A 12,218-nucleotide genomic window follows, 5' to 3' on the forward strand; every position below is an offset into this window, starting at 1 on the left:
TTCTTACTCAGGCTGAGGGGTGTGGGGGGCTCTAACCAGGGCGCGAGTGGGGGCTCCAGCCAATAATATTGTGACGTGTGGCAGAGAGAGAAACTGGATAAGGTGGGTGTTGGAGCCCCCGCTGGAGCCCCTGGCCCTGGTGTGGAGGGGCTCCAGCAGGGGCTCCAGCGGATTTTTTTTTATTTTTTTATAAATATATTCAAAAAACGTATTATTAAAAAAACTCATAAATTATTAAAAAAACACACATTAAAAAAAAAACACATTAATATCTAAAAATAAAATAAAAATTAAAGTACTAAAAAAACATTATTCTTATTCTTCGGCTTGGTCTTCTTCGATCAACCTCTTTCGGATACGTTCCTTTTGCTTTTCCATCAGCATTTGATCGACCGGATTTAGGTTACTGAAGTCTCTTGTAAGGAAGTCCAAATCTCTCATTCGACTTTTTTCCTTTTTGTCATTAGAGACCAACTCCATGGTTTTGTTGAATTTATTGAGGGATTCAACAAGATCGACGATGTTTACGGCTCCCCCCTCAGCCGGTTTTTTCCCTTTGGCGTCCCGTCCCAATGGCCGCCTCCTCGGCGGTGAAGACGTTTCCTCCCCCGCAATGTTTAGGTCGAATCCAACGCGGCAATCTGACCCGATTGAAGTGCTATACGCTCCGGACGAACTTGTTTTAGTCCGTTTCGGCCGTACTTCCGACGAGCGTATAGAACGTCTCCCTAACCTTTGTCCAAAAAACCTTGCTTTTTTGGTAGTCGGCTGCAAAATGAATAATTAAATTAGATTTCCAGTTAACTTTTTTATTTAACTTTTTTATTAAAAATCATTTTTAAAAACGTTAAAACAATTACCGCAACGCCGATCCTCAGAAATGACTATCCAAGCCCGACACAAGGCTTCCTTCTCATCCGATGACCATGGAGTGGTTTTCCGTTTCATCCTCGGAGTCGAAGCCGGTCCCGGCCCGTCCGTTGCAAGTTGTTTTTTCCGGTGGACGCGTCTTCTTGCTCCCGTAGCATCACCGTGTGATTCTTGTGTTTCCGGAACAACAAAGTTAGGAGACGGTTGTATGTTGGATGGTTGAAAGCCGGATGTTTCTTGCGGCCCCGTATAAAACATCGATTGGTCTGGTGACGACCATAAATCGTCGTAACTATAATCTGAATCTAGGTTTGGGTACCAATTTCCAGACATGTTTTTAAAAAAAAGTTTGGAAGATGGGTTGATTTTGGGTTTTTTTTTGAAGTTGTGGTAATTGTTTTATGTGATTTTGGGTGTGGTAATTGTTTTATGTGATCTTGGGTTTATATATAGGAAGAACACTTTTTTTTTTTTAAATTAAAGAGCCCAACGGCTCATTTCTCATGTCCCAACGGCTCTTTCACGTCTCCCAATGTCCCTTTACGCCTACAGGTCCCGCGAACCACCTTGCGCCTGCTTTGAATTCCGTGCTCGCGCCCCTCTCGCGCCCCGGTGGTGTGGTGCTCGCGCCTGGGGGCGCGAGCGGAGGGGCTCTCGCGCCCCCGCTGAAGCCCCACACCCCTCAGCCTCAGAGTGTTTGATATTTTGTTCAGTTAGTGGGTCAATCCGTACTAATTAATCAGATGCAGTCATGTAGCATTGGTACGTAACTACACATGGCTTATAATATTATAACATGTTATGGTGTTAAATAGGCGACGGACGACGCGATTAACACAAATAGTAAAAATAAAAATGACTTGTGTATTTATTTTAAATCTTATGTTTATAACATAGTTGTATGTGATCATGTTCCAAGAAAAAGGAGGAATGATGAAGACTAGCTAGCTTACTAATTTCAGTTAATTAAAAAAAACATAGTATACTTTTTTATTTAGCAGATTTAATCGTGTCTTAAACAGGTTAATTAGTGTTGATATCTAGCATATATGTTTATATGTTTAGCGTATATGTTTCCTTTCCTATAAATACTAGCTTGTAATCACTTTTACATTTGAATGAGAATCATGATTTGAATTTTACAATTAGGAGTTGTTAGTACTACGTATTCCGTAAGTAGGAAGTGTAAGAGCATGTTTAGGATTGAGTTTGAAAAATGTTTATTGGCTTATTGGTGTTTTTAAAAAGCCAATAAATTAAAATGTGTTTGACAATCACAAAAATCTTTTTTATTTTAGCCTAAAAATCAGTTTTCCAAAAGCTCAAAATCTTAGCTTTTCAAAATGGCTTTTTGAAAAAGTCAATAAGCATTTTTCAAACTCAATCCCAAACATGCTCTAAGTCATCTCCAAAACTATTCCAACGGTGGCAACTTTGATTAGCACATAATATGTGTTATCACTAGTAATTGCGAAAAATGTCACATGAGCTACAACAACTTCTTAAATAATAACTTATGATTATATATAGCCAGCCGGTACTATAAAGTATTAATAGTAACTAGGCATTCAGAACCAGCCATATATACATCAATTAACAACTCGAGTGATCGTAATTGAATTACTGTTGTCAAACCAATTACTAAAGAAACTAATGTTGATAGTAACTGGATTACTGTAAACCATTGTAATCGCCAATACTCTGTCACGAAACATTGTGTTATTCAACCGTAAAATAAAAATCTTTGGTTTAAATATGGTATATGCTTTTCAACAGAAAATTACATCCTCGTTTTTGTCTCTCAATGTTTTAAAAATCGTTTTTTTATTCGTACCGGATTATGCTAAAAAATAATATAACCGGTTGAACCGGGTTATATATACCGGGAGGCTCAAGCGGTTGAATAGTTTACCTTATAATTTCCTATAAATACAACTTTAACTTCAAAAATAACCCAAAAGTAAATAGTTTTATAACAAAATAATCTTAAAGTTAATCCATATTAAAAAATAATACAAAAGCACTCAAATTTAAAAAAAAACAGTCCTAAAGTTTACACGCTAGAATATTAATTGTTGGGTTAAAAGTAATTTTGATAATATATGGGCTGCAAATATCAAAAATTTCTTGGACATAAAACCGGTTTACCGGTAAAAACCGGTATTTTAGAAAAAAAACCCCGGTACGATGTTCTAGCAAACCTGCCAAAAATACCGGGCTGAAAATACCGGCCTGCTATGTGAAATTCGGTTTAACCGGTTCAACCGGCCAGTTTAAACCGGTTTTTAAAACATTGGTTTCTCTTTCAATCATCAGATTGAAGATTTTAGAGTGATTAATACACGATTCAAAATTATTCGGCCTATTCCCAACTACAAAACCTGTAATTTCCTATATATGATACAAGCTTTAGAACCCCGTGTATTACACGGTATAAGTTAATGTATAAATTATATATGAATAATTTAATACAAATAAAACAAAAGATAATTAATGTAAAAAAACAATACCACTAGAAGCAACATTTAAAACAATGAGGCCTTTATATCTGAAGAATGTAGTTAAAGCATTTCACAAAAAAATTTTTTCATTTCATACGCCAAACCCTAAATCATAAACATAAAAAGACACCAGATTTTCCTTTTTGAACAGCTTTCATGATATCCTTATAAACACACTGTTGTTCAACTGTCACAATCGTCTTATACTACTTATAAAAAATGGGAAATTTGTCTATAATTTTTAAGACTTATTAAATATTGGATATTTGTAAAAAGTAAACAAAATGATTATAGTTTTCTTCAAGATGAAGATGTTTCAAAAATTAAATGTTAGTGTATTCTTTAAACACAAATTCATTTATATACTTTTAATTTTAAAGAAAATATCTTTATGACACGTAATTATTATATATATTAATATTTTTTATATTAAGTATGTTTGCAATATAATTTATAGCATTAATAATTCAATTAATAGAGATTGACCAATTAATACGGTATGTTGAATTTATAATCAATACTATATTTATAACAAAGATATTTTTTTTGTTTTCCATCAATATAAGAGAAATGATTTAGACGGGAATTTGATAGTAAGAATTAACCTCAGAATGCCATGTATCAAAATTATTTTCTTTTATTAGTATAGGTAGATATCTCTTAATTATTATATTGGACTCTATATATAAGAAAGTAGAGAAAAACAAATCTCATAAATAAATGGCATGTGTTAAAGTTGATATTTTGGGTGAAGCTAGAGGGGCCATGGCAAACCTACGCACATATACATACATATGAAGTTTGAGTTCATGTGATAAAAGAATAATGTGATTAGTATTAATGAGAGATTGGCTTATTATGCATCTCAGTGTGTATAATTGTGGGGGTGGGGTGGGGGAGGCCATGATGCTGTAATCTTATCTCAAGCCTGCATATGCATTGATTAAATTTTGGCAATACTATACAATACTATGATGATACGAGCCATCTTCCCATGCAAAACCTTATCCCAATATCTCACTTTATGTATATGTAAAAAAATCAGCAATTACCAAAACCATTTATATAACACTGAGTGTGTCACACACGTGCCCGAAGATATATGCATTTGATGCAATTCTTGGATCAAAAACTAGTAAAAAAAACATCCTAAAACAATCAACAAAAAGAAATAGACTCGTTAGCTCGCTTGTAATTAGTTAGTATATAAACATGTATATAATTCAGTTTGCTATTAACTTTTTAGTTATTCGAAACTTATCAAATTTCAAAAAGAGTAAACTGCGGTTTTCGTCTATGGGGTGTCCAAATCTGTGGTTTTAGTCTAATAGTTTCAAATATGCGATTTTCGTCTCTGTGATTTCATTTCACTTGCAATTAAACTCAACCCCACTAACCCCGTTAAGTCTGGTTGTTAAACCCATCAGCGTGAAGGGCAGTTTTGTTCTTTTTCTTCCAAATAAACCCAAACCCTACACGTGAGGGGCTGAGGTGTATTTAGGAACAAAAAATGATAAAACTGCCCCTCACATGAGAGGAATGTTGATGGAACGATCAGAATCAATGAGGTTAGTAGGGTGGGGTTTAATTGCAATTGAAATGAAACCACAAGGACGTAAGTAGCAGATTTGAAACTACTGAACTAAAACTGAATATTTAGACAAACCACATAGACGAAAACCACATTTCACTCTTTCAATAAAGCAAACTAGCTTTAGGGCAGAGCTGCAAATTGACTCTACTGAAATACTATACAAGTTTCAATATATAGATTATAATCTAAGCTAATATTGTTATCAGCTAAAGCTGATCACTTAATGTTTGCTTGTCTCAGTTACAAATATGTAAATTAAGCATAATATATAAATATATATGGTTTAGCCCATAGAAACTCTGTCCTTGGTATAAAAAAACATCATCATATGATAATTATGTGAAGGTCTGTCACATGTGTGGCTATAAATTTATTTTTTCGAACACCTACATAAAAAAGTTATGTTGTAGTCTTGTGGCCACATGAGTCATGAGACAAATTTTGGGGATCAACAATTTTGCAGATAGATTTGTCAATGTCGTGTGCCATGCATGTATTTTGAAGAATATAATTACGGTTGTGTATTGTCTCATTTCATCTATTAAATGATTTTTTTATGTGTATAACAAAAAAAAATAAAAATTAAGACATTTTTTAATTATTTAGACCATCTATAGCTAGCGGGAGGGTGTCAAGTGTTCTCTGTCGGAACTTATTTAGATCATCTTGGTCTCCTGATATATAACAAAGTGTTTAGCCACATACCCATAGGGGGTGTTTGGTACAGAGAATGGAAAATGAGAGAAAATAGAAATAGAAATGGAATTATAGAGAAAGAGAATTGGTATGGAGAATGAGAATCATTTCTCTTGTTTGGTACACGAGAAAATAAACAAAGAACTCTACCATACCCAACCCCACCTCCACCCAACCTGACACCACTCACCACCGCAGCCCCACCACCACAGCACCACCACCAGCACCACCACCACAGCCCTTTCTTCAACCACAGCCCACCACCACCGGCTGCCACCACCAAATCCCCTTCTTCAACCACAGTACACAAGAAATTAAAAAGATTCAAATTTTTGAAACATAAGATATAGAAAAAGGAGGCTCAGATCTGTCATCACTGCCTCTTTGGAGATTTTGTGGTGGTGGTTGTGGTGGCGATGATGATGATGATGATGATAATCAGAAGCCACCTGCGACCACCGCCGATTTCCACCACCACTGTCACCCACCTGCGACCACAATCACCCGACCATCTGAAAACCCTAACCTACCACGAACCACCACTTGAAACCTTAATCTCCGTTCACCCGTACCACCTGCAACCTACAACCGGTTACCATCTCTGTGTTCACCACTGCGAACGGCGGAGACGGGGTGGTGGTTGCAGACATGGAGACGAGGTGGCGGTTGCAGACTTGGAGACGGGGTGGTGGCCGGAGACGGGGTGGTGGCCGGAGACGAGGTGGTGATATGCTATGAGGAGGCTGCTGAGAAATGGATTTCTCTTTGTTTTAAAGAGAAATGGAATTCTCTAGTTTTAGAGAAATAGAAATGAAAAGTGGAAAACAAACAAAAGAAATATTTCTAATTCCATTTCTCCCCAATCAAATCCCTCTACCAAACACCCCCTAAATAGCTGGGATATATACTTCTAATTCTACTCTACAATTAACAACACGCTAAGATATGTTAACGTTAAAGTAAATGCCCTTTGGTAGATATAACTGTGCATTTGTACTTATGGTTGGATTTTGTTTAAAACATAATATTTGTCAAACGAAAAAAAATGTGAATTCGTTTTCTCTCGTAAAAGTCATTTGACAATATTTTGCACATAAAAGACAATCATGCTCTTGAAAATTTTGAAAGATTTTAAAAGGGGCACACAAAAATGTATATTAATAGTTTCTTCCCATAGATATAGGTTCGATGTCTTACACAAAGTCCAAAAAACTTGTTATATCATGTACACCCATTTTACAAATGAATTAATTTATTTACTAAATTCCATCAGTTGCGAAGGTGTTTCGTGATTATCATTTGATCATTTGGATCCTTCACGGAGTGTCCCATCTTCTTAATAAGAATGATTACAAAGCATCATAACTAAATTATTTATGATTCATAATAAACTCTAATTAATGTTAAATTTAAGTGATGGTTAGCAAAGTGGAATTTTCAGTAAGTAGTTCATCTTTTAGTAGTGTATTTTTGTATCTTATGTGATAGAATAAAGATTTTCATCATCTCCATACCTATCATTATAATTGAGATTTCAATGGCTTGTTTATAAGTATATTTTCGTTATAATATTTAACGGACTCTCATTTGATTAGTTAAACGAATCAATTAATTTTTGACGCGTACTTTTAGATTAATCCAATTTTAGCGTTTATCTAATTTTACTTAATGAATAATCTAGTGGTCTAGTTACATAATGTTTACCTCGACAAATATGATAATTAATTTAAATCCTTGTAAGTTCAAGGTTCAAGGTAAGGCGGAATTAGGTGTTAAAAAAAATACACTAATGTTACAATATTTAAAACTTGTGGTTTAAAATCACGTGAGGGGTGTATGCAGCAACTAGCATAGCAATTTATCTCCCTTTTAAAAGACTTGTTCATTCATCCATTTAGCTTATATTCGCTTGCCACAACTAGAGCTAGCTATCAATGGCTTCCATCTTCTTTAATTCATCTTCCAACAATCATTCACCATACCCAAGTGATCACTATCATGAAGACCACCTCAACAACCACCAATTCTTAAGCCCTAACTATCAAGCTTCATCGCCTTCGAATTCACTCACAACCCATCTTTTCTTGAACTCGAGTGATCAAAATGGGTTCTTCAATCGAGAATTAAAGCCTCCACAACATCGACACGAGGTAACTAGTCATCTTGATTGATCATGTATTATAAGATCATCTTGATTAATTCTTGATGCTAGTATATATTTCTCAAAGCATATGATTTTGTGTTCAATTTTGTATGGTAATTTTGATCTTGATCACTTGCAGGATGATAAATTTGGATCACAAACATACAAAGAGCATCAAACCGAGACGGATAATCATATGAATAACGGAAAAGGAGCCGAATTTTCTACATGGAACAAGAGTGGGATCAATAATAATATGAACAATGATTTAAATGAAGTGAAGTGGATGTCTTCCAAGATGAGGGTGATGCTTAAAATGAAGAAATCCAATCATGTGATTAATCCAAACAATTATAGTCCTACCACTAGAGAAGTGAAGAAGCTTGAAGATTATAAACATCCCACTTCACCATTGGAGGAAACCTATAATTCAAGCAATAGTACTTCTTCAAACAATAGCATACCAATTAGGGTTTGTTCGGATTGTAACACCACCAAGACGCCACTGTGGCGAAGCGGACCTCAAGGTCCTAAGGTACACAAAATCTTTTTCTTTTGCTAATTGAACAATGATCAAATTATCAAATTTATGATTTAGTAGTTACCGTGTCAGCAAGAACTTTGTATTTAGCATTTCAGTCTCAACTGATATTTATCGTGTGTGTTTTTTCTTTTCTTTTATTTATTTTTTTTTGTAGTCACTTTGCAATGCCTGCGGAATTCGACAAAGGAAGGCAAGAAGAGCGATGGCGGCAGCCGCCGCAGCCAAAAACAGCAATAGCAATATATTCATTGATCAATCTATCATGAGGCCCCTAAAGGTCACAAAAACTCAACACAAAGATCACAAGAAACCACATAAATTAGGTCAAGTTACAAAATACAAGAAAAGGCAATTCTCCAAGCAAATCACAACCATCACTCCACCATCATCGCCATCACCATCCCCGTCACCGTCACCGTCTCCTTCACCGTCTAATTCATCTTCTCCCGTGAGAAAAAATTGTGTGGAGGAATATCTAGTACGTTTGAGCAAGAACTTAGCATTTTACCATGTGTTCCCACAAGATGAAAAAGAAGCAGCAATACTACTAATGGCACTCTCTAGTGGCTATGCTCATGAAACTTGAATTTTTCTATTAATTATTAATTTTCTCTTATATTTTGCAAGTGAGTTATAGTGATTTAATTAAAACATTAAAGTGTTACCTTCAGTTTAATTTAGTTAGTGATCAGTGTGGTGAGCTATATGTTTTGTATAAGAATCAATATGTAAGATGAACATGTTGATAACCAAAAGTATTCATGGATCATGTTTGATCTTCATATTAAAGTTATGTAATAATAATCAAGAATATTTATATATTTAAGTCATGTTTGATCTCATGCTTTACGTTTTTGTTCTTCAAAAAGAATCTTGTAAGTACAACCCATCTGTGACTCGGCAATAAGTTAGTGTTCAGAGTTCTGATGCAGAAAAGGTTCGATAATGATAAAAGATGATGATTCAAGAATAGGGCTGAAACTACTTTCTTTTTTGGAAATTCAAAACAGTCAGTGTTGATGTTGCAAACACAAAATAAATAAACAAGTAAATAAATAAATAATCAAATAAATAAAGAGTAACCTAAAGTAAAACCCTACTACTACTGTTTTTTCCTTTTTTTATCTTTTAAAGAAGAATACAGGCTTAAATCCGAGAAATATGGCACATGATTGAAATTTGAAGCCGCGATATTAAACATATATAAGATACTCTTAGGTGAACAAAAGTAAAATTTCCGACCACCCCATCATATAGGACTGCAAAAACGGTACTATTGTTTGCAATACTAGTTACATTATTCTTCAGCTTTATCAATATAGTTTACATTATGATCTAATAATATTATTCAACAATTATTCTTCGTTTCAATTCTTTCTAACAATTATTAATTTACCTTCTTCAACCCCTAGCTACCCTCTCTCTAAAAAACTGATCACGTGTTGCAGAAAAGAGACAAAAGTGTTACTGAGATGAGAGAGATAATGAGAGAGACAGAAAGGTGATCTTTTTGTTGCAGAAATGTGTTTGCAAATTGTTTCACGGGAAACCATGCAGCTGCAATGGATCGATCATTGTTCTTCAAGTTGCATGATTATATTTGGCATGTCGACTAGAGAATTTATCGGCTAAGAGCATTCTAAGTAGCTCCTCTATTAGCGAAAGAGAGAGAAAATTTTAAAGAAACGAGTAAATTTGGAGGAATAATGTTCATTTCCATATTTTTTAATATATTAGAAAATGGTTGTAAGTGAAGAAGAAAGAAAAGATAATTATAAAGATGTAAAAAATTATTATTTGATTGTATATGAGAGAGAAAATATAGTATGTTTAGTTAATCTATAATATATATAAACGAAGACCCTAAAATCTTACGTGTCGCGATGTGATCGCTTCCTTCTTTTATGGAAGCCACCAGATTGCTTGATTTTTTAATTGAGTCATCTCATTAATTTAACCCAAATTTATGGGTATGGGTCTTACCAAAACCAGATAGCTCTTAAACGGGTTATAACATCTCATTAAATTAAAAATTAATCTCACCTATTATTTAATATGAAAATCTTATAAAATAAAATAGGGATATACTAAAATTTAATATCCACAATTTAAAAAGAAAAAGATATTATTTATAATTAATAAACAATTTTATAATAAAAAACATAAGCGGGTCATAGGTCACCAAATCTAGATAGCTTTTAAACGGGTTATAACATATCATTTATTTATGAAACCCTTTCATCATCAAACCCTAAGTATATTATTAACTTTCTTACAATAAAGAAATTTAAAATCCAAAAAATAAATATTAAAAAACGAAAAATGTAAAACAATCATTCTCTCTAGCTATCAGATTGCTTTATTTGTATATGAAGGCTTCTCACGCATTTGACCCGAATTCACGGGTAAAGGTCTCACCAAACCCAGATAGCTCTTAAACGGGTTATAACATCTCATTATATTAAAAATTAATCTCATCAAATATTTGATATGAAAATTCTATAAAATAGGAATATGCTAAAAATTAATATCATATTTTATTTAAAAAATATATTGTTTATAATTAAGAAAAGAAACAAATTTATAATAAAGAAAATAAACGGGTAATGGGTATCACCAAACCTAGATAGCTTTTAAACCGGATTATAACATATCATTCATTTGGGAAACCATTTCATCATCAAACCTCAAGTATATTAATTATTAACTTACTTACAATAAATAAAATTAAAATCCAAATATACATATATAAATATTAACATGAATAATGTAAAACAACCCCTGTATTACGGGGGGATAAATCTAGTAAAGATATAGAGATAGAAAACCACAAGATTTAAACATTAATTAAAAATATGTGGTTGAGAATGGGTTTCTAGAGTTTTCACAACTCAAGTGAGTTTTCATTTTATACTTAGCCTATATATATATATATATATATATATATATATATATATAATTGAACTACCTTAATTATCTTTGATACACATGTCAATTATTTGATTTAATACAAAAAAAAGTAACTAAATGATATTGATTATAAATATCATAAATTAGTTAAGACTATAGTACATTGTGTATTTCATCTTCAATACCATTATGTTATATCTCATCTTCAAAACAGTGTATTTTATGATGTTTTAATATTTATGTTTCTTTTGTTTATACAACAAAGCAGGGAGGGTGATGCTTTATTTCTAGTTTAAGTGGTGATAAAACATGACACATGTTAACTACATCTTATGGTGTTTTTGTAGGTCCCTATTCGGGTGGATCTAACAACGTCTTTGGATCAACCTAACTTAGTGCTAGCGGAAATCACACTAAGCAACCAAGAGGTCTCGGATCTTGAGTTTATTTTCGGTCAAGGAAAGGAGAGGTTAGAGAGAGAGAGAGAGAGAAAGTGATAGAGTTCTTGCAAAAGGTTTTCTTTTTGTATATTAAACTTCAACAACCTTGCTTCTCATGGCATGCTTCCTATTTATAGGGAAGCATGCATGAGAAGTAAAGTACTTCTAATGCCCAATGGGCTTTTTTACAAAGGACCAAGGCCCAAACAATGTACAAGATGACCCATCGGCCCAAATACATAACTTAATCAATACAAAAAGACTAACTATATAAAACGGGGCCCGACAATCTCCCTCTAGTCTTTAGTATTGAAACCCGTCGGTGTCGTATATCAGGCATTCGTCCTTGGTCAGTGGAAGTTCAACAAGTCTACGCACGAACTTGTTGAAGGCTTCCACTATCTGGTCGGTATTCTGACGGCCCAGATCCTCGACGGTTCCCAGCGGCTTGATGTAGAGCTTCTTTACATCTTCAACGTGTAGTCCCATAAGCTCATGCTCGTCAAACACTCTGACCTCG

The 12,218-nt window shown here is 33.9% G+C and overlaps 2 protein-coding genes across 2 annotated transcripts in view; one reads left to right on the forward strand and one right to left on the reverse strand.

Annotated features, from left to right (window-relative positions):
• Window positions 1-12,218, reverse strand: part of LOC143592496 (beta-galactosidase-like) — a 78,885-nt gene that overhangs the window by 33,064 nt on the left and 33,603 nt on the right. The gene's annotated exons all lie outside the window — the stretch shown is intronic.
• LOC143592500 (uncharacterized) lies at window positions 7,470-9,131 on the forward strand. The gene is made up of 3 exons (XM_077072400.1): window positions 7,470-7,811; window positions 7,944-8,339; window positions 8,503-9,131. Exons 1-3 carry the CDS (start codon window positions 7,596-7,598, stop codon window positions 8,932-8,934), a joined length of 1,044 nt encoding a protein of 347 aa, XP_076928515.1. The 5' UTR covers window positions 7,470-7,595; the 3' UTR covers window positions 8,935-9,131.

The sequence above is a fragment of the Bidens hawaiensis genome, unplaced genomic scaffold, assembly GCF_021521415.1.
Source record: "Bidens hawaiensis isolate Kalapana, Puna unplaced genomic scaffold, B.hawaiensis_p1.1 tig00040940_1, whole genome shotgun sequence".
Classification (NCBI taxonomy): domain Eukaryota; kingdom Viridiplantae; phylum Streptophyta; class Magnoliopsida; order Asterales; family Asteraceae; genus Bidens; species Bidens hawaiensis.

Bases quoted from the DNA above. Each gene is read 5' to 3' on its own strand.
- LOC143592500 (XM_077072400.1), top strand. From the start codon at position 7,596: ATGGCTTCCATCTTCTTTAATTCATCTTCCAACAATCATTCACCATAC. The intron at 7,812-7,943 runs GTAACTAGTCAT...GATCACTTGCAG, and splicing joins CTCCACAACATCGACACGAG to GATGATAAATTTGGATCACA. The intron at 8,340-8,502 runs GTACACAAAATC...TTTTTTTTGTAG, and splicing joins GCGGACCTCAAGGTCCTAAG to TCACTTTGCAATGCCTGCGG.